Source organism: Solanum tuberosum, unplaced genomic scaffold, assembly GCF_000226075.1.
Source record: "Solanum tuberosum cultivar DM 1-3 516 R44 unplaced genomic scaffold, SolTub_3.0 scf00299, whole genome shotgun sequence".
In the NCBI taxonomy this organism is placed as follows: Eukaryota; Viridiplantae; Streptophyta; class Magnoliopsida; order Solanales; family Solanaceae; genus Solanum; species Solanum tuberosum.
In genome coordinates this window covers 256,989-280,367 of record NW_006239224.1, presented here as the reverse complement: position 1 = coordinate 280,367, position 23,379 = coordinate 256,989, and the positions used below count along the sequence as shown (strand labels likewise).

General features: G+C 34.6%; 2 protein-coding genes and 1 long non-coding RNA gene across 5 annotated transcripts in view; 2 read left to right on the top strand and 1 right to left on the bottom strand.

Annotated features, from left to right (window-relative positions):
* The window catches only part of LOC107063071 (uncharacterized), a 28,480-nt gene extending 23,956 nt beyond the window's left edge, over positions 1-4,524 (top strand). For all 3 annotated transcript variants that reach the window (XR_001475045.1, XR_001475047.1, XR_001475046.1), the window contains one exon: positions 4,302-4,524. This is a non-coding gene — a long non-coding RNA (uncharacterized lncRNA). The remainder of the gene's footprint in view (positions 1-4,301) is intronic.
* Positions 4,525-9,771: 5,247 nt separating this feature from the next.
* On the bottom strand, positions 9,772-12,105 carry LOC107063065 (uncharacterized). Its single transcript, XM_015314478.1, has 4 exons — positions 12,016-12,105; positions 10,494-10,760; positions 10,068-10,368; positions 9,772-9,968 (listed from the first exon to the last, which is right to left on the bottom strand). The coding sequence occupies exons 1-4, from the start codon at positions 12,103-12,105 to the stop codon at positions 9,772-9,774; spliced, it is 855 nt and encodes a 284-aa protein (XP_015169964.1).
* LOC102585532 (phospholipid-transporting ATPase 3-like) overlaps positions 12,048-23,379 on the top strand; it is a 34,673-nt gene continuing 23,341 nt past the window's right edge. The window contains exons 1-5 of the mRNA XM_006359516.2: positions 12,048-12,391; positions 14,303-14,368; positions 21,367-21,428; positions 21,918-21,999; positions 22,169-22,279. Of these exons, the coding sequence (XP_006359578.1) occupies positions 12,218-12,391; positions 14,303-14,368; positions 21,367-21,428; positions 21,918-21,999; positions 22,169-22,279 (495 nt within the window). The 5' untranslated portion in view covers positions 12,048-12,217. The remainder of the gene's footprint in view (positions 12,392-14,302; positions 14,369-21,366; positions 21,429-21,917; positions 22,000-22,168; positions 22,280-23,379) is intronic.

Sequence of the window (23,379 nt, the reverse complement as noted above, 5' to 3'; positions counted from 1 at the left end):
AACAATAAATGAATCTTAATGAATTGGACATAAAAAAAAGAAGAGAAAATAACATACAGAAGGATACTTTATATGTAGAGAACACAAAACGGATAATAAGTAAAAGTTTTCATTAAGGAGATTGAGGGGTTATTCACTAAAATATGGAGGATTCATGAGCCTAATATCAAAAACTTTGAGATCACCCTCAAATTCTTTTTACAAAATATCTAAGTTTTATAAGTATAAGAAGAAAGCATATTTTAATTTACTTGTTGTCTGGTATTCTTATTGAGACTCAATTAGCTCTGGATAATGGAAAGCCCCAAGACTTGAATCTGACACTTATGGTTAAGGATAAAGGAATACTAAGTTATACTACACCACAATCCTTGTGGGTAGAACACAACAAATAAATCCAACATATAGCCAAATATTCAAGAGAAAATAAATTAAGTTATTATTGGTACCAATAATAGTTGTGGTGAGATGTATATGACCCATCAATCCTTAATCAGAGGACTCAGGTTTGAGCCTTGGATATGAAGAAAATTTTGTGGAAGAGCGTCCCTCAAAATATGAATTAATAAGGATACATTATGATATATTGAAAATTAAGTGAAAATAATATTAATTTCAATTTGAAATTTGTTATAAATTTCATTGGAACTCTTTTATCTAGAAGAATCGTCATTTCTATAATAATGAGTTGTCACGTTTAATATTTTATTGACATATTTTATCTATTACCTTTCAATGTCTTTAAAATAAATTTTTAAAGCACATATAATTATGACATCAAAATAAATAGAATTTACTTCTTATTAGTGAATTTCTATTAATATTTACTCCTCCTGATTTTGATTCAATTACGTTCCATTTAATTACTTAAGAACACATGATTTTTATTTGGAGTTATGAAAATCATCATCTAATACCATAAGAAAAACTAATCACAAAATTAATATATTTGACCAATAATCATTTTCTTCAATCTAAATTAATAACACATTAAAAAATAAAGATAAAAATGATACTTTATATATAGAGAACACGAAAAGGATAAAAACTTAATGTTTTCATTAAGAAGATTGAGGGGCCATTCACTAAAAGATAGAGGAATGATGAGCCTATTTAATCTCACCCTCAGATTCTTTTTGCAAAATGTCTAATATTCATAAGTAAAGAAGAAAAGTACTTTTTGCTTAAGTAAAGAAGAAAAGTACTTTTTTTTGTGTGTCTGATATTCTTATTGAAACTCAATTAGGTTCGGATAATGGAAAGTTCCAAATTGAGGGGTAAGCTTCTTTCTAACAAAGGTAACTTATGCCCAAGACTCGAACCTAACACTTCTAGTTAAGGATGAAGGAACACTACCTTCTACTACACTACAATCCTTGTTGGCTGAATACAATAAAAATATCAAGCATATTGTCAAATATTAAATATAAAGTAAATTAAGTAATTATTAGTACCAACAATAGTTGTGGTGGAATGTATATGAACCATCCATCCTGAATAAGTGGTCTCGGGTTCGAGCCTTAGATATGAAGGAAATATTGTTAGAGAGTGTCCCTCAGAATTCGAGTTAGTCGGAGATTCAATATGATATATTGAAAATCGAGTGAACAAAATATTAATTACAATTTACACTTATTATGAATTACATTAGAACTCTTTTATCAAGAAGAATGATAATTTCTATAATAATGAGTTATCACATTTAATATTCCATTGAGATATGGTATTTTTGTACTTTCAATATGTGTTTAAAAGAAAATACAAATATGACATCAAAATAAATAGAATTTATTTCTTAGTAGTATTTTTTTTGTTACTATTTACTCCTCCTGATTTTTGATTCGATATCATGACATTTAATAGGTTAAAACACAAGAATTTATTTGGAGCCATAAAAAAATCTCATCATATACCGCAAGAAAAACTAATAAAAAGATTAATCTAAATTACATACAATCATTTCCTTCCAAAATATTATCATTATCAACAGTAAATGAATCTAAATTGTTAGGACATAAAAAAGGAAATAACATACAAGAAGATACTTTATATGTAGAGAACATAGAACATATAAAAGTAAATATTTCCATTAAGGAGATTGAGGGGTTATTCAATGAAAGATGGAGGATTGATGAGCCTAATTTCATAATCTTTGAGATCACCCTCAAATTTTTTTTGCAAAATATCTAATTTTCACAAGTATAAAATAAAAAATATCTTAATTTACTTGATATCCGGTATTTTTGTTGGGAATCAATTAAATTCGGATAATGGAAAGTCACAAATTGATGGTAAATTTCTTTCCAACAAAGGTAATTCATGCCCAAGACTCGAGCCTGACACTTCTAGTTAAGGATGAATGAATACTAACTTATACTCCACCATAATTCTTGTTGGCAGAACAGAACAATAAATCCATCATATAGCCAAATATTCAAGAGAAATTAAATTAAGTTATTATTAGTACCAACAATAGTTGTGGTGAGATGTAGATGATCCATCCATCCTTAATCAGAGGTCTCGGGTTTGAGCCTTAGGTATGAAATTTTTTTTGTGAAAGAGTGTCCCTTGGAATCCGAATTAGTCAGAGATTCAATATGATATATTGAAAATCGAGTTGACACAATATTAATTATATCTTACAATATATTCTAAATTTTATCGATAATCTTTTATCTATAATAATGATAATTTCTATAATAATAGTGAGAGATCACATTTAATATTCCATTGTGATGTTTTTTTTAAGCTTTCAATATGTGTTTGAAATAAAATATTAATGACATCAGAATAAATAGAATTTACTTCTTAGTAGTGAATTTCTATTACTTCTCCGTCCCATTTTATGTGAGGTAGTTTGACTCGGCACGGAGTTTAAGAAAGAAGGGAAGACTTTTAAAACTTGTGGTCCAAAATGAATGATAGAAATTTGTGTGGCTGTAAATCATTTCATTAAGGGTTAAATAGACATTTTATAGTTAAATTGTTACTTAATATAGAAATGTGTCATTCTTTTTGGAATTGACTAAAAAGGAAAGTAAGTCACATAAATTGGGACAGAGGAAGTAATATTTACTCCTCCTGATTTTGATTCAACACAACGACATTTAATAGGTTAAGAACGCAAGATTTTTATTTGGAACTACAAAAACCATCATCATCATATATCGCAAGAATAAATAATTTTAATAGATAAAATACGATACTTTATATGTAGAGAACACAAAATAGATTAAAAAAAAAGTAAATGTTTTCATCAAGAAGATTAAGGGGCTATTCACTAAAAGATGGAGGATTAGTGAGCTTAATTAATTACGATTTAAAATCTATTCTAAATTTTGTTGGATCTCTTTTTATTTTATTTTTTATCTAGAAAAATGATCATTTCAATGAGTTTTCATATTTAATATTCCATTAAAATGTGTTGTTTTATACCTTTCAATATATTTTGAAATAAATTTTAAAAGAAAATATAAATATGGCATCACAATATATAGAATTTACTTCTTACTAGTAAATTTATTATTTGAGACATTTGAATTTAAACTCTGTTTTAAAGCTTAAATTTTCTTGAGTTAGTCTTTCTCTAAGTAGTCAGCTAGGCCAAGTGTTCGCTTGGAGATTAACAATGGTTCTCGAGTGTCAGCCACGTATACAAGGTGTAGGCTCGATGCGTGAAAATGTTGTTGTGAATTGTGCATTGTTATGGAATGGTCATATCCTCACTAATTGTGTGAACATATCTATTTTTGTTGGTTCAGAGACACAATTGTGACTAGTATTATGTAAATTAAGGAAGAATAAAAAATTAAAGAGGATGTACCATTTCGAGGGACGTATCGTGCACCAGAATGAATATATATTGATTAGAGGGTCGTGTCGTGTGCCATGAAGGATAAGTAATTCAAGGATCGTGTCACACGCCGTGACGGATGCATGGACTGTTAATCCCCCCTCCCCCCATGGATCCCAGGCTGAGAGTAGTTGGTGTGTATCTCTAAGTCAGACATGCATCACTATACTTAGTGTTGTATTTCATTGCATTGCATATCTATATCATTTGTGAACTTGTGAGTGCCTTTCTATGGAACTTGATCATGTGTATTGTTGATCTATAATAGTTGAAGTATTGTTATTGAGCTATCTGCTATTTAAATTGTGAACTGTTAGATTGAGCTGATTTTATGCAGGTTGGAGTGGTAGGAGTACTCATATTCTATATTACCTGATTTATGTTTATGAGTTAAATTACTAAGTACCATGTGGTTCGATACTTACTCATTGCTTCTACATTTATGTAGGTTACGAGCTAGATCTTCGTGATATTCTCTACTCTCTTCTTGTCCGAGGCTTTCTATGGAGATTTTTGAGGTAGTTATTTGTCATCTCAGTGGACCTTCTTACTTCTATTTATGATATTGTTCTACATTAGAGATAACATCATTTGACACTTGTGTTTTCTTTCAAATTTATTGTAATACATTAGAGGTTTTTGCACATGACAACTAAGTTTTGGGGATTTAGTTAATTTGATTTGTTATCTGCATTTAATTTGTTGTTAAACTTTCATTTTTTATTTTACTTCGGCATTTTATCGTGATATTTTAATTTTAGACTGACTTGTCTCGATGGGATAAGATGGCACTCATCACATCTATTTTTGGATCGTGACACCAAGTGTGAAAGTGGAACATGTTAAGTACTAGGGATGGAGGTGTTTGGGGTAGGGTATTATGTAAAATTATATTTTTTATAATTATTTTTACACATGTGGGTGCGTGTCACCCTTTACTTATTTTAAAGTGGATTATTTCACATAAGAGTATCAAAGATGTACTTTGAACAATGGTATGTAGGGGTGTCATGGTTTGGAAAAAAATCGATCTAAACTGATAATAAATCAATTTTTATTTGGTTTGGTTTTAGATTTTTAAAAATATCGATAGTATTTGGTTTGAATATGATTTTGTTAGAAACAAATTGAAGAAATAACCGTACCGAACCGATAAATTATATAAATATATTTTATTATTATACATACATAATATATTATTTTATTAAAAAAATTAAAGATCTTATATATGTTATCATCAAAATTTATTTATAATTTACTTATGAAAGAAAAATGCTCAAGGTGAGAACATTTATCTTATTGGTTTCATGTATATGAATGTCTATGACGATTCTTTGTGGGACTGAAAATGTCTTTGTCTCTTCCTTCTAGGCCAAAATAGTGAATTTTGAAACTTTATTCATATTAAATTCAGTGATCGAAAGTTCTGTAATGTCAGTCATTCAAACTATTTTTCATTTTTAATGGACTATTGTCACTTTTTCACGTTTTGAATGAAATTTTTTTATGTGTGTATGGTTAATAATCGAATAACCAAACCAAATCGAATCGAAACCGATAAATGCACATTATATTTGATTTGATTTGATTTTGATAATTTTAAAACCGATTAAATTGGTTTGATTTTGATTTTTAACCAATAACCGACCCAAATTCGACATGTATGTGAACACCCCTAAATTGGTATGAGAGTAATAGGACCCCTCAAAATTAAAGTATCTTCTTAAAACTAATTTGAATTTATTAATTGAAAAGTAATTGATATTAAGAAGGGCCAAATATATAATATTATAAAAGAAAGCTCAGAATGATATTATATAATAATAAGAAGAAGAAGACAAGAAGTATAGAGAAGGGAGAACTTTTCTTATTCAAGTGTGTCATCCAAATGGTGAGTGATATCTCTATTTATAGTGTTGAGATATCACTCCCAAAAGTTATCTAATTAGTAGATACATAGTTATCTTAGAAGTTCTTATCACATCGGAAGCACCTATACATGAATCCAATTTGTTTGGATAAATCTAATGGATAATCCACATATATAATACAAAGGATTTATAACACTCCCCCTTGGATGTCCATAGATAATGTGGCTCGTTAAAACCTTATTAGGAAAAACCTAGTGGGAAAAAGCCTAGTGAAGGAAAAAGAGTACACACATCTCATAATACTCTTTGAATGTTACCTCATTAAAAACCTTACTAAGAAAACCCAACTTGGGACAAAACCATAGTTAAGGAAAATAGTACAACGTGTATTTCTTTCCCCCTGATGAAAGCTTCACTTGATATCTCGGAGGCGACGCATTCCAATCTTGTATCTCAACTTCTCAAACGTTGATGTTGGCAATGCCTTAGTGAATAAATCAACAAGATTATCACTTGAACGAATTTGTTGAACTTCTATCTCATCATTTTGTTGAAGATCATGTGTGGAAAAAACTTTGGTGAAATATGCTTTGTCCGGTCTCCTTTGATGTATCCTTTTTTCAATTGAGTTATATATGCAGCATTATCTTCGTACATTGTGGTTAGTATATTCTTTTTCAAAGAAAAGCCACATATTTCCTGAATATGGTGGGTCATTGATCTCAACCAGACGCACTCTCGACTTGCTTCATGGATGGCTGTTATTTCTGCATGATTCGAAGAAGTGGCTACCAACGTTTGCTTCATTGTTCGCCAAGATATTGCTATGTCTCCACACGTAAACAAATAGCCTGTTTGAGACCGAGCTTTATGCGGATCAGATAAATATCCAGCATCTGCGTAACCAATCAGTTCTGACTTGGATTCATCGGAATAGAATAAACCCATGTCCATGGTCCCCCAAAGATATCTAAGTATGTGATTAACACCATTCCAATGTCTTTTTGTTGGGGAGGAACTGAATCTTGCCAGTAAACTCACTGCAAAATAAATATCTGGTCGAGTATTATTAGCAAGGTACATTAGTTCCCCGACTGCACTAAGATATGGAGTTTTATCACCAAGAAGTTCTTCATCCTTTTCTTAAGGTCGAAATGGATCTGTTTTGATGTCAAGCGATCTTACCACCATTGGGGTACTTAATGGATGTGATTTATCCATGTAAAAATGCTTTAATATCTTTTCTGTGTATGTTGATTGATGGACAAGTATTCCATTTGGCAAATTCTCAATCTGTGGGCCAAGACAAAATTTTGTCTTGCCGAGATCTTTCATTTCAAATTCCCTTTTCAGACACTCCACGGCTTCTAGTAGCTCTTTACGAGTCCCAATGATGTTCAAATCATCAACATACACAGCTATTATAACAAATTCAGACTCCGACCATTTAATGAAAATGCAGGGACAAATCAGGTCATTTTTGTACCATTTCTTTAGCAAATATTCACTTAGACGATTGTACCACATCCTCCCTGACTGTTTCAATCCATATAGAGATTTTTGAAGCTTTATTGAACAAGTCTCTCTTGAATCTTTGTATGCTTCAGGAATTTTCATAAAAATGTCATGGTCCAATGAGCCATATAGATAGGCTGTGACAACGTCCATTAGGCACATTTCAAGCTTTTCATGAACTGCCAGATTTATGAGATATCTGAAGGTGATTGAATCTACCACAGGAGAATATGTCTCCATGTAATCAATGCCAGGTCTTTGAGAAAAACCTTGAGCAACAAGTTGGGCTTTATATCTTACGACTTCACCTTTGTCATTTCTTTTTCGCACAAAAACCCATTTGTACTCCACTGGCTTGATACCTTCAGGTGTTCAGATTATTGGTCTGAAAACTTCACGTTTTTTTAGTGAAGCCAATTCTGCTTGAATTGCGTCCTTACATTTTGGCCAATCATTTCTCTGTGTACATTCGTCAACAAATTTTGGCTCAAAATTTTCATCTTGTTGCATCATTTCAATAGCAACATTATAAGCACATATGTTGTCAATCACAACATTATTTCGGTTCCACCTCTTTCTCGTCGAGACATAATTCATTGAAATTTCATTATTTTCAGAAGTTTGAACCTCCTCGGAGGTTTCATCATGTGTTATGACTTGGGTCTCATCTTGAGAAATTTCTTTCAACCTATGATCATCTTGATCATTTATTCCTTTTCTCTTTTGAGTATTTTTATCCTTGGAACCAATTGGTCTACCACACTTTAAATGTGGTCTAGACTCATTTGCCTTAACAATTTATCCCGTCGGAAAATCAACTCGAACTGAAGCATTAGCAGCTGGAATATGTGATTTAGTAATCCTTGGAAGATTAGTAAAAGCATTTGGCAGTTGATTTGCAATTTTCTGTAAATAAATTATTTTTTGAACTTCTTGCTCACATTGATTTGTTCGAGGATCCAGATGAGATAGTGATGATACATTTCAATCTATCTTTTTTCCCAACTGCTTATGTTCTCCCCCTAATGTTAGGCATACTGATTAATCAAAATGACAATAAGCAAATCTTGCCTTAAATAAATCTCCAGTCATAGGCTCCAAATATTTTATGATTGAAGGAGATTCATACCCAACATATATCCCCAATCTTCTTTGGGGCCCATCTTTGTGCGTTGTAGTGGAGCAATTGGAACATATACCGCACATCCAAAAATTCTAAGATGGGAAATGTTTGGCTCTTGACCAAAAGCCAATTGTAATGGGGAGAATTCATAATAATTAGTCGGCCTTATGCGCACAAGTGCTGCTGCATGCAGAATATCATGCCCCCACATAGACACGGACAACTTTGTTCTCATTAGCAATGGCCTAGCTATCAATTGCAGATGTTTAATCAATGATTCTTCTAGACCGTTCTGAGTATGAACATGCACAACTGGATGTTCAACTATTATACCAGTAGACATACAATAATCATTGAATGGCTAAGATGTAAACTTACCAGCATTATCTAGACGGATTGTCTTTATTGTATAGTTTGGAAATTGTGCTTTTAATCTTATTATTTGTGCCAACAATCTCGCAAAAGCCATGTTGCGAGTTGATAATAAGCACACATGTGACCATTTTGTAGAGGCATCTATCAAGACCATATAATATTTAAAGGGTCCACATGCAGGTTGAATTGGTCCACATATATCACCATGTATACGTTCCAGAAACGCAGGGGATTCAATTCCAACCTTAACTGTTGATGGTTTAATGATCAACTTTCCTTGCGAACAGGCAACACAAGAGAATTCCTTTGACTGAAGGATATTTGATCTCTTTAAGGTGTGCCCATGTGAATTCTCAATTATTTTGCGCATTATATTAAATCCGGGATGGCCCAACCGGTCATGCCAAATGATAAAATCATTAAAATTAGCAAACCTTTTGTTTACTACGGCATGTGATTCAACTGTACTTATACTTGTATAGTATAACCCAGAAGAAAGTGCAGGTAATTTTTCATGCACAATTTTCTTCTTTACATTAATTGTAGTAATGTAAAGGTACTCAACCTTTCCTTCATTAGCCGTCTCAACATGATAGCCATTTTGGCGAATAACTTTGAAACTTAATAAGTTTCTTTGAGACTTACTACAATATAATGCATTATCAATGGTCAATATTATCCCTCCAGGTAGTAATAAGGTCGCTCTTCCAGAGCCCTCAATTAATTTTGTACTACCTGATATTGTGTTGACATGCCATTTTCATGACCAAATTAGAAAAAAAGTATGTCTTTTCTTTTAATATAGTATGTGTTGTAGCACTATTAAGAAGGCACACATCTCCATTACTCATCTTGAATCCAATCAACAACTGGGATTTCTATTAATTTTCATTAAAATAAAAATACATCAAAAAAAGTACGAAACAAAACTAATAACGAAAATTTAAATACTTCAACATAAAGAAGAACATGATAATTAAAAACACATAAGTAAAATAGCAACAAACTACATTCCCCAGCCAAAAAATAAAACTTTAGTTTCGATCTCCAAAGAAGTCATCAACTTCCTTATGAGTAATATCACCAAGGCCATCAAAATCATCATCCTTTAAAGCCAAATTTGCTTCAACATCCTTATCATATTTCTGAGATGTTCCCGGCTTATCATTATCTTTAAGAGTCAAATGTGACTCAGCCCGAGCATTGGAAGATGAGGCACCACCTTTATTTCCTTTTCTTTTAATGGAATTTTGGTAGAGCCTAACAAAATGCTCAGGTGTGCGACATTCATTCTTCCAATGGCCTTTCATGCCACGACGATGTCAATTACTTTTTGGGGGGTTATTTTGAGAACTCATGTTGTTCTCCCTTTTATTATGACCACCACCTCGACGATTGTTGTATCGCCTCTTATCTTGGCCACGTCCCCGTGCATTATTATAGCCTCGATGATCATCTATTTTTACTTCAGATTGATCACGTGTTTCTACCACATTTGCTTCTGGTAACGGAGCAGCTGCCGTGGGACGAGCTTCATGATTTTTCATTAAAAGGGCATTATGTTGCTCAGACACCAGAAGGCATGAGACCAGTTCAGAGTATTTCTGAAAACCCTTTTCACGATATTGTTGCTGCAATATCACATTTGAGGCATGGAAAGTAGTAAGTGTCTTTTCCAACCCTCATATTTTATAGTCCCCCCACATAATTTCAATTGGGAGGTTATTTAGTATACAACAGAGTTGTATTCAATTACGGTCTTAAAATCTTGAAACCGTAAGTGCATCCACTCATAACGAGTTCTTGGCAATACTGTTGCCTTTAGGTGGTCATACCTCCCCTTCAAATCAGTCCACAATTCAAGTGGATCTTTTACCGTCAGATATTCAATCTTTAGGCCCTCATCAAGATAATGACGAAGGAAAATCATAGCCTTCGCCTTATCTTGACTTGCTGCTTCATTTCCCTGAGTAATGGTGGCATCAAGACCTTTAGCAGCTAAATGAATCTCAACATCGAGTACCTATGGAAGGTAATTTTTTCCAGAGATATCTAGTGCCACAAACTCAAGTTTGGATAAATTCGACATAATGAGATTATGAGAGAATAGGTGAATTAAATAAGAACATTTATATAATACCTTTGGAAGTAGCAACTTCGTGCTGATAACGTATTATAAAAGAAAGCTATATAATATAATAATAAGAAGAAGACAAGAAGTATACAGAAGGGAGAACTTTTCTTATTCAAGTGTGTCATCCAAATGGTGAGTGATATCTCTATTTATAGTGTTGAGATATCACTCCCAAAAGTTATCTAATTAGTAGATACATAGTTATCTTAGAAGTTCTTATCACATCGGAAGCACCTATACATGAATCCAATTTGTTAGGATAAATCTAATGGACAATCCACATATATAATACATTGGATTTATAACAAATTACATTTATTTACACCAGTAATAAATATTTTAAGAAACAGTTACGAAAAAAAAAAACAAAAAAAAAAACATAATTTCGTAAACCACAAGGAAACTCAGAATGATGAAATGAATCTTTAGTCTAACTATACAATTTTTTTAAAGGATAAAGACGAATACAAATTTAAATGTGCCATACTTAACATTTTATGATATTATCCCTCAACTTTTAATAATATAAAATTTTAAGATAAAGGAGAATACAAATTTCATTGGGTCGTACTTCACTTTTTTTTTTCTTTTTTGGAAAATAGACAAGTATACCTCAAACTATCGTAAATGAAATGCAGATACTTTCCGTCATACTTTTGGGACATTGGTGTTCTTGCCATCCAAAAACTAGAGCATATATACCCTTTATACTAACAGACATATACATGTCATAATCTTATCTGTCTATCCGACATTTAATAAGTATCAGATCAACGGATAAGATTGCGCCACGTGTTCCTATTTAGTCTTCCATTAGAGTGAAGAACATATATGCTCTAGTTTTTGAACGGCAGGGGTATCAATATCCCAAAAATATGATGGAGGACATCTGAATATCATTTACGATAGTTCAAAAATATATTTTTCATTTTTCCCTTTTTTTTTTTAAATAAACCAAAAAAAAAAACAAACACCACGTCACACGTCCACAACCTGAAACTTTGAAAGGTTCAACTGACTAACAGTTGCAATTACGCCGACGATAAAGGCGAAGTATTAAACTTCGAAAACGGCGACGTTTACTCTATTATTAAGTGCGTGCATATACACGCGCTAATCAGAATAGAATATTTTTTTTCTTCACGCGCTTCTTAAGGAAAATATCTCGTAGCGCAAACAAAGGAAAGAACGATGAAGAAGAAGTTCCAATTAAGTCTTTCTTCTTCAACTCCATTCAACTAAAGAGATAAATCCAACAAAATATCACTTGAAAAAAAATACGAAGTAAGAGTTTATCGCCGGCGAGTATTTTCTCCGGTCCGGCGAGATCGAGTAGGAGTTGAAGAATGGGTGGAGGATGGAGAGGATCTGGATCGGCAGCTAGTACAAGTAGAACGCCGATACTTAATCGTATTTCATCTTCTCGAAGTATTCGTCTTGGTCAAGTACAGCCTCAAGCACCAGGTCATCGAACTGTTTTTCTGAATGATCGTGATGCTAATGCCCTTGCTAAATTCAAGGTAATTTTGTTTCTAAGCTTTTTTACTTATTGTTGAAATGACTGAGGATGAATTTCTGTTAGTGGATAATCAGTAGTACTGAATGGATAAAGACGCTACTTAGTGTGTGTGAGAGTGTATGTGAGAGAGTGTGTTTATCTAGGTGGAGCTAGGATTTGAATTTTATCGGTTCTGTACTATGACCAAATCCATAGCTCCTATAAGTTACTGAGTTTACAATTGAAAATCTATACATACTTAATGCATTTTTAAGCAAATATAGGTTCTAAGCAAAAACTGGTGTTTGTGTTTATATATCGTCTTTTATGGGTTCAAATGAAGCAAATGGATGGTGAGGATTCATATAGATTAACTCCAGCTAACTTGAGATTGAGACATAGTAGCTGTTATTCTTGTATGTTCTTATGATTGAAGGGAAAAACATTGAGTGTCTGATTAAAATACTGTACATTTTATCTGATTGTTGTATCTGTTATTTCCACAGAGTGGATTTGGTTATTTTAAGATTTTAAGTTGGCGAGTATGGGGTAGTATTAATGTTTATATTTAAAAATGTGGTCTTTATGACTTCAAATGGAGCAAAATGGATAATGATGAACTAACTTGAGATTGAAGTCTAGTAGCTTTTGTGTTTGTATGTTCATATAATTCAAGGGAAAAATGTTAGTGTCTGATTAAGATAATGCACATTCATCTGATTGTTGTATGAGCAATTCTCTATTTTAGTTTAGTTTATTTATCTCTACGGTAAAGATGCTCGGTATGGGGATGAAGTTGTTGAAGTGGTGAATGTGGGTTTAGGTATTTGATGACATTGATTGAGGACTTGGAACTATTGAGTTTATCTAAGGTTTTAGTTGGCAAGAGATGCTTAGAGTAAAGTACTCCCTCGGTTTCAATTTGTTTGTCTTACTTTCTTTTTTAGTCCGTTGCAAAAAGAATCCCGCTTTCTCTTTTTGGCAACTCTTTAGTTCTAACTTTCCACATGACATATTTAAGACACAAGCTTAAAGGGTATTTTGGTACATTCTACAAACTTTTAGTTTAAGATCGCAAAATTCAAAAGGCTTCTTTACTCTCTTAAACTATGTGCCAAGTCAAAACCAAACAATTAAAACGGAGGGAGTAATCATTTAGAAGGAGAAGTGAATGTTTGTTCCAATTTCTTCCTGGCCTTAAGTACAAAAATTCGGGTTACTTTAAATGAACCACCCAATAATGTAGAAATATATTTATGTTGTCAATGTTTATAAGTTAAACCCTTTTTATTTGGATCTAGTTTAAATAAACTGACAGTCTAAAGGTTGTTTATGCTATCAGTGTAGTTTTAAGGGTTAGTAGCTATACATTTACCTGATTGAAATGAAGTAAAATAATCATTGCTTTCCTTGCAAGAATATCTGTTACTTCTGTGTTCGCTGAAGCTTTTTAATTATTTTAAATGTGCTTTGGGTGTGTGCTTATTTCTACACTCGAAGAATACGAAAAAGAAGAAATATATTCCTGATTTTCATCTAATTTGCTTAAACCTCTATTCCTTTGGAGCTGATACAGCTGATTCTGGGCACCTAGTTTCCAAACTTTTCTTAAACATTTGGTTATATAAGCTAGTTGTTTGGTCAACTGATTAAGGGAGAAGGAAAAAACAAAAAAGAGAAACAAGGAAATTCAGCTGCTTTTTCTGGCAATCTATTTGGATGGTTTAGTAAAGTGTAATAAAATATAAACATGCCTTTCGCTGACACAATAAAAACATGCCTCATGCTGACAAGGTGCAGGTTAAGTGATGTATTAAGGAAAATGTCAAATGGTAGCTTATAGTCCCCTGTGTATAAATTGTGTTCCTCGCCAAGTTTGTTATACATATATTTTAGCTTTGATCTTGATTAGTTGCAATAATTTTATTTTCAGGGAAATTCTGTTTCAACGACAAAGTATGATGTCCTAACGTTCCTGCCAAAGGGGTTATTTGAACAGGTAAATTGGCTTTGCTCTTTTCCTGTGTCCTTTTAAGCTTATTACTTTTGCTGAATTAAGTTTTACGTATTTACTCCGAGTTAAACAGTAAATTATTCTTCCATTTGAAAACTACGCAGTGTTGGTATATAATTTAGAGGACACATACACAAGCCCTCTAATTTCCTAATTTCCCACAATCCTGTTGTGCCAAGAGCAGATCTTGCAGACAACTTTGAAGAGTGTGACATAACTAAGTTTCCCAGCCTATTAATGGGGAATGAAGAGGGAGAAGTTCCTTAAGTAACTAGTGAGCCTTTTTTTAATGTGTTTTTTCAATATGCTATGGTTGTTAAGAATTGTTAGACCTGCTGTAACTAAGGTCTATAAACGCAGGAAGAAGGGTGAAAATAAGGCCTAAATATTACTATTACTGCTTTATTTAGTTATTACTATGTATATGTATTTTATTACTGCTTTATTTAGTTATTACAACGTATATGTAGTTTTAGCAGTTACTTAGTAGTTACATAGAAGTCAAGATAGTTATTAAGGAAGACAAACAGTTTATTCTGGAGGATATTATTGGTTCTGCAGTTAAACTGGAGGGTAAGGTACCTCGAAATACCTTGGTTGTTGGGTGGATTATCATTCATACATCTTGTTTGTCTATTTGTAAATTTGTTCTATTAGTTGGCACTATTATTAAAAGCGAAAAGCGCAAAAAAACTCTAAGGTCCGTGGGGGCTTTAAGCACAAAGCGCAAATAAAGCGTGGGCTTTAATGAAAAAAGGCGCAAAGGGAGAAAAACATAAAATGTGTTTGTTTAGTCCAAGACTAATAATTATAACCATGAATGACAAATATATGACCAAAGAAATTGAAAAAAAAAATGATAAAGTTAAATATCAATTGTTTAGTGTCACTTCTTCCTAAGAGACTCATTGACAAGGAAAAGTTTGTCTTAGAACTTTGATGACGACACTGAAGCGCACATAAAGCGAGGCAAAGCGCTCAACACGTTTTAAGCCTCGCTTTAGGGCTTAAGCGCGCTTAAAGCGCACCTTTGGTAACACTGTTAGTTGGTGGAAATATATATATCAGTGTAGGGTATTGTTATCTTCCTGTGTTCTTGGAAGTGTAAAACATAAGGTTGGAGATTTTTTGGGTTCCTAACAAATTTAGTATCAGAGCCTTTATGGTTTCAACTAGAATAGAAGGGAGGATTGAAGGGTTAGAGAAGACAATGACCGAAGTACAAGAGGAGATTGTTTCAGTATGTGATTACCTGGGGCAGTTACGAGACTGGATGCACAACAAAGATGAATGTGATGTTGAAATTCTTCAACATATGAAAGGAAAATCAACAGTTCAGACAGATCTAATTATGGATACAGATGTGATGGCAGAGAACAACAACAATCACAAAGGTGATGGATTTCGCGAAGAAGTTCGACCACAATTTCGTGATTCATGCGTCCTAGAAGGTTGGAACTGTCCTTATTTTCTAGTGATAATCCATATGGGTGGCTTAATAGAGCGGAACGTTATTTTCATTTTAATGGCATTGACAACAAGGATAAATTGGAGGCAGCTGCTATTTGCCTTGAAGGTAGAGCCCTAAATTGGTTCCAATGGTGGGAGTCGAGAACTCCAATTGTCACATGGGATGTGTTTTGAGTAGCCATACTCCAACGATTTACTCCATCACAGTCAGGAAACTTATATGAGGCTTTGATAGGGTTGCAACAAATTGGAAGTGTGGCCCAATACAGAGAAGATTTCGAATTACTTTCAGCACCTTTGAAAGATGCCGATGATGATGGGAATTTTTATAAATGGCCTGAGAGAGGAGATCAAAGCAGAATTGCATCTTAGCAAGCTAGGAACTCTAACCCAAATTATGGACCAAAGCGCCAACATATTGAAGGGAAGAATTGGGCTCTCAGCCAAGCCCACTTACCAAAACATATGTGTATGTCGCTTTCTAGGGGCTCAGTGCATTTTCTAGTGATTGACAATAGCTGTACAGGAAGTGTTACCGGTCCCCAAGTACGTGGAGTAATAACACGTTTTCATTCTGCCCGTACAGCAGTTACAACAATACCACGACATTTTCAAGAACAAAAGCGAGGAGAAAATGTGCAACCAAGACTTGAAATTTCTGCAAGGCGAGGAGGAGCATACAAGAGGATATCTGATGCAGAGTATCAGGATAAATTAAGGAAAGGACTTTGTTTTTTGCTGCGATGAAAAATATGGCCCTAATCACCGGTGCAATTCAAAACAATTAAATCTGCTTATTGTAGCAACAGAGGACGACGAAGATGGAGGCATTGAAGAGTCTTTGGAGGAGATAATCAACACAGAGATGGACCAATTAAATGATCAAGGACAACCAGAGTCACAAAAGTTAATGGAGTTGTCTTTGTACTCTATAGCAGGATTTACCACAAAGAAGTCCCTGAAGGTATGGGGAACAATATAGGGGGGAGAAAGTTATTGTGTTGATTGATAGCAGTGCATCAACAAATTTTATATTTGGCGCAGTAGCTGAAGCATTAAGGTTAAAGCAAACTGAAACTAAGCCGTTTGTGGTGGAAGTGGGGAATGGCCAACAAGTAAAGAGTAGGGGAAGATGCAAAGAAGTGGAATTGTGGATTGATAAATTGCGGATAACACAGGATTATCTACTTTTTAATTTGGGCAGTGCTGATGTGGTGTTAGGATTAGAGTGGCTGGAAATCTTGGGTGATATTCGAGCTAATTTTAGAACCTTGACATTGAAATTTGAAGTAGAAAGGCAAACACAAGTTGTTCGAGGAGACCCCTCGCTGTCAAAATCAGTAGCTTCACTAAAAACTTTGATTAAGGCCTTGCAGGGAGATGGAGTAGGATATTATGTTGATCTGAATATATTAACTGCAAGGGAAGAACAAGAGAATCTGAATTTGCAGCAACTACTGGAAGAATTTGGAGCTTTATTTGAGGAACTCAAAGGGCTGCCACCCAATAGGAGTCACGACCATGCTATACGACCTAAAAAGGAATCTGATCCGCCCAATATTCGTCCATATCGTTATCCACATTACCAAAAAAATGAGATTGAGCGAATAGTACGGGAAATGTTAGTAGCTGGTATCATCCAACCAAGTACTAGTCCTTTCTCTAGTCCAGTGTTGCTAGTTCGCAAAAAAGATGGTAGTTGGCGATTTTGTGTGGATTATTGGGCCCTTAATAAGATAACCGTTCCTGATAAATTTCCAATTCCAACAATCGATGAGTTACTAGATGAGCTTGGGGGTGCCACTATATTTTCGAAATTGGATCTACGATCAGGGTTCCATCAAATCCGTGTTTGCAAGGAGGATGTAGCAAAAACAGCTTTCCGTACACATGAAGGCCACTATGAATTTTTGGTCATGCCATTTGGGTTGTCTAATGCACCATCTACTTTTCAAGCCTTGATGAATGAAATATTTTGGCCTTACTTATGTAAGTTTGTATTGGTCTTTTTCGATGATATATTAGTTTATAGTACAAATTTTCCTTCTCACATGGATCATTTGCGAGAGGTGCTACAAATTCTAAAATTTCATAACTTGGTTGTCAATCGAAAGAAATGCCATTTTGGACAACAACAATTTGAGTATTTGGGTCATATTATTTCAGCAAGTGGAGTCGCGGCGGATCCTGCCAAAATAACAAGTATGGTTAATTGGCCAAGTCTAAAAGATGTTAAAGGCTTGCGGGGATTTTTGGGACTCACCGGTTACTATAGAAAGTTTGTTCGTGACTATGGGAAAATAGCGAGGCCACTCACACAATTGCTCAAGAAAGATGCTTTTCGCTGGAAGTTCAATTAGCTTTTGATTCACTTAAGGAAGCTATGGTCACTTTGCCAGTCTTGGCACTACGCCACTACCATATTTTAACAAGGTGTTTGTGGTTGAGACAGATGCCTCAGGGTTAGGGATTGGAGCTGTCCTAATGCAAGAGGGACATCCTATCGCTTTTCTTAGCCAAGGACTTTCAATTCGGGCTCAATCTAAATCAGTATATGAGAGGGAGTTAATGGCTATAGTTTTTGTTGTCCAAAAGTGGCGTCACTATTTGATGGGTCAACATTTCATTATACGAACAGATCAATGAAGTCTCCAGTTTCTCATGGACCAGCATGTTATGGCAGAAGAGCAACAAAAATGGATCACCAAGTTGATGGGATTTGATTTTGAGATTCAATATCATCCTGGTTGTGAAAATAAGGCAGCTGATGCCTTGTTCCGCCAATTTCATTTCATGGCTTTTTCTGTTTTAAGCAGCAGTACCTTAGATGATCTTTCCACTGAAGTTCAACAAGATGATCAACTTCGTCAGTTGACGCACGATTTGCTCCAGGATCTAACTTCACGACCGAATTATGCTCTTAAAAATGGCTGCCTATATTTCAAAAGTCGGTTTGTGATTCCTCGGTCGTCACACACATTCCTATGCTCCTTAGGGAATTTCACTCCTCACCTACGGGTGGTCACTCGGGGTTTTTTCGTACATACAAGAGCATTTCACAAGTCTTGTACTGGAATGGGATCAAAAGGGATGTACAAAACTTTATGGCTAGTTGTGAAGTTTGCTAGCAAAATAAGTATGAAGCCCTTAGTCCCGCTGGCTTGCTGCAGCCATTATCTATTCCTACTCAGGTTTGGGATGATATTGCTATGGATTTCATCAGCGGGTTGCCAAAAGCAATGGGACATGATACTATACTTGTTGTGGTGGACCGTTTCATTAAATATAGTCATTTTCTTCTCTTATCTCACCCATTACAACAAAGAGTGTAGCTGAATTGTTTGTTCGTGAGATTGTACGCTTGCATGGGTTCCCCAAATCTATTGTTTCTGACCGAGATCGGGTTTTTGTCAGCCAATTTTGGCAAGAATTATACAAGTTGTCCGGTACTAGTCTCAAATTGAGCTTAGGATATCACCCTCAAACAGATGGTCAAACTGAGGTTGTTAACCGCTCCTTGGAGACTTATTTGCGCTGGTTTGCAGGAACACATCCAAAACAATGGCCAAGATGGATTTCTTGGGCTGAATTTTGGTTCAATATCACTTACCATGGTTCCACCAAGATGACTCCTTTTAAAGCTTTATATGGACAAGATCCTCCCTCCTTGTTGCGGTTCACTGAAGAAATTTCTGCTGTTGAAGAGGTCAACCAGCAGCTTGCTGCTTGCAACATTATTCTAGATGAACTCAAAGCTAATTTGACCCATGCTCAAGCTCAAATGAAAATGTATGCTGATGCTAAGCGCTGTGAAGTTTTGTTCCAACCTGGTGATTTGGTTTATCTTTGATTGCAACCTTTCAAGCTTCGTTCACTTGCTAAAAAGGTTAATGAGAATTAAGTCCTCGTTACTATGGGCCATATATTGTCTTGAGCAAAATTGGCGAAGTTGCTTATCGCCTTGATTTACCCTCTCATTCACGGGTGCATCCCGTATTCCATGTTTCTTGGCTAAAGCGTGCTGTGAAGGATTCGATTCCAGTTCAACAACTCCCTCCTTTTGTTGTCTGAAGATCATGAAATGCTAGTACAACCTGAAAGTGTGATAGATTGTCGGACACTTCTGAATGGCTTCCACGAGGTTCTGATTAAGTGGAAGGACTTGCCTGACTTTGAGAACACTTGGGAACCCTATGAAGTTATTGATGCTCAATTTCCTCATTTTCACCTTGAAGACAAGGTGAAACTCGTTGGGGCGGGTATTGTTAGACCTGCTGTAACTAAGGTCTATAAACGCAGGAAGAAGGGTGAAAATAAGGCCTAAATATTACTATTACTGCTTTATTTAGTTATTACTATGTATATGTAGTTTTAGCAGTTACATAGAAGTCAAGATAGTTATTAAGGAAGACAGACAGTTTATTCTGGAGGATATTATTGGTTCTGCAGTTAAACTGGAGGGTAAGGTACCTCGAAATACCTTGGTTGTTGGGTGGATTATCATTCATAGATCTTGTTTGTCTATTTGTAAATTTGTTCTATTAGTTGGTGGAAATATATATATCAGTGTAGGGTATTGTTATCTTCTTCCTGTGTGCTTGGAAATTTACAGCCTAAAGTTGGAGAGTTTTTGGGTTCCTAACAAGAAGTTCATCATATAGTTTCTTGACTCCCCTCCCAAATTTATCTCTTTAAATAGCAGCTTAATGTCCCATCTAGTGGTTTCCCTCCTTCATGTTAATCCTTGTAACTTGTGAAATGGATGCAGACTAAGTTTGCAAATTGTACTGTTTCTGTTTGGTGGGAAGGGGTCATGAGTGTTAGTTTTTATATCTTTTTCTTTTTGAAAAAGGTTACTGAATATTTGAAGTCCTCTACAAGCATAATATAATGTTAGCCAATTTTGTGTAGATCAGGTTTGGGAAAATGTTCTCACTTAAATGATAATACTATAAGATTTTGGTTAGACAAGAATCTGCCTTTTGAAACCTATTGCTATGGAATTCTAGGGCGCTAAAAAGGTGTTTTTTTTGCTTCGCCGGTGGCAAAGGGAGAAATGTCAAAACAAATTTACATAAACTAGTTGGTATTTTATGTGTGTAAGTTCAGGCAAAGGCCTAGATTATCTCCTTTGCATTGTCAGTAGCATCTCGACTCGACTGTGGGAGAGAGTTTGAAATTGACTTGGTTTGTAATGGATGATGACGGGATAGTGATTGAGGCCTGTTCAGCTGGACCTTCTTTTTTTATCAGTTATTTAGCTTGGCTTTAGAGGAAGAAGAAAAGACAAAAACTGTAGGAACTGTGTCTATTAGTAAATATATTCTACCTTACTGAAAAACAAAATGAATTGTGTCTATTAGTGTTTTTGGCTATTAAAGTTTGTTATTTCAACAAAATCATTTTATATATAGCAAGTTCATTCAGCTTGAAGAATGATGTCATGCAGCCATATTGTTCAAAGCATGTTGTTCTATAGCCCTCATCTTGTTTCTGTGTCCTTACTCTGACAGTTCAGGCGGGTGGCTAATCTGTACTTCCTTATGATCTCAATTTTGTCATGCACACCAATCAGGTATTTAACCCTTATTAACTCCCCCTCTTCCCCATACTATGCATTATTTGTGCTGAAAATGAGTGAAAAGTATATCAAGTATCCCATGGAATTAATCGAGATGGGCGAAAGCTGGCCCAGAGACCATGGTCATTAAAAAAAGAGTGAAAAGTATAGTGTAGAGTATTTTATTGTGTTAATCATCTAGACAAGATTAGAGTTCACTGTTGTGTGATGCTATTGGTGGTTGTTTGCCTTCGCATTAAATAATAAAATTTCACTTTTTTTTGTTTTTGGTTTGTAAGGCATTTGCAAATTATTTCAAGAAATTAATTTTTATTTTATATATATATATATATATATATATGTATATATATGTACATACATATATATATGTATATATGCTTTTTTTTTTTTGAAATTGGTAATGGAAATTAATTTATATTTTGATGACATGTGCTATATTTTCTCATGATTTGCACCTGAAAAAGAAGTCTTGTTTGAATACAGTCCTGTAAGTCCAATAACAAATGTGCTTCCTTTGAGCATGGTGCTTCTCGTTTCTCTTATTAAGGAGGCTTGGGAGGACTGGGTGAGTACTATTTCCTTCATTGCCTTCTTTTTCCGTTGGTTCTTAAACTGACTGTATATATATGATATTCGTTAAATAGAGTAATGTGCTATTGACACCTTTATCCTTTTACCTCTTTATTAGAAACTATATGCTTATGCTTTCTTTTCTTGTTCCTTCTTTATAACAGAAACGTTTTCAGAATGACAAGTCTATTAATAATTCCTCCATAGACATGTTGCAAGACCAGATTTGGGTAAATGCACCTTGGAAGAAGCTGCAGGCTGGAGATATCGTGAGAGTAAGTATCAACTTTCATGTTGTTTTGATGCTCATCATCAGCATCCATTTATATCTGCTTTGTAACTTTTCTAGGATCTTTATTTAGCTTGTTATGCCAATTGCTTTGTTATATGAGCAAGGATGTGAGTATATCTACAAGTGTGTTACCAGCATGGACACGTTGAATTTCTAGAGGGCTTTTTGTATATTTTGGGAAATTCATATGAAGTATGCCACTGACCTCCTCTACTAACACAGTTCTGCTAGGCAATCTTTGTAACCTATGTAACTAGAACCATAGATTGCATCATAGCGTAAGAAGTTCAGCTCATAGTTGAAACTGCATATTGTGGATAATTAGCAGACAAATAAAGATACATATTCTGGTTTGCTTCTTTTGAATTTATCTAGAAGTCAAACTTTGCCGTGGTGTTTTAGGAGCTGAATGTCTGGTCATGACACCAATTAGTGTCATTATATGCCCTTTCAAATGTAGGTTTTGAGTCATCAACAATTGGGATGGGGAAGATGATCTATAGATTTTTTTTTTTTTTTTAGAATTAGTTGTCACACCCCGAGCCTACACCCTGGGCGGGACTGGCACTCGGAGACCATTTCTGTCCCCAAGCGAACCCTTGGCCTGGCTTACTTATCTCAGCGGAAGACTTAACTCAATGAAACAGTCTCAAATAATAACTTAAAGAATAATAAGTTGACCAAAATGGCACTTAAGTCTTAAACAACATCTGAAAGATAAAGAAAGACATCTGAACTAATAGCTATCTGACTGTCTATGAAGCCTCTAAAATACAGAGATGGATGTTGGGACAAACCCCACAACATCTTAATAAATGAAAGACTGAAAGCGAATAAAAGAGTCCTCCGGAATGCAAGGAGGCTCACCACTGACTCTGAGCTGCTCAACTGGATCAACGAGGTGCTGGATGCTAATCTTGGTTACCTGCGTCTGCATCATAATAAGATGCAGGCCAACTGGCATCAGTACATTGAATGTACGAGTATGCGAGCTGGAAAGCTAAACCACAACCTAAGCTTGAAAGAGTACAAGAGAACACTTACCTTGGCTCTGTTCAACTCATGAATAACTGAACTCAATAT

What these genes read in the sequence shown, in the direction of transcription:
- LOC107063065 (XM_015314478.1), bottom strand. Translation starts at nt 12,105, where the DNA reads ATGGAGTTGAAGAAGAAAGACTTAATTGGAACTTCTTCTTCATCGTTC. An exon ending in GGTTTCAAGATTTTAAGACC is followed by an intron (nt 10,369 to 10,493) that starts GTAATTGAATAC and finishes GTGATATTGCAG; the next exon opens with CAACAATATCGTGAAAAGGG. An exon ending in TCAAAATAACCCCCCAAAAA is followed by an intron (nt 9,969 to 10,067) that starts GTAATTGACATC and finishes TTAAAAGAAAAG; the next exon opens with GAAATAAAGGTGGTGCCTCA.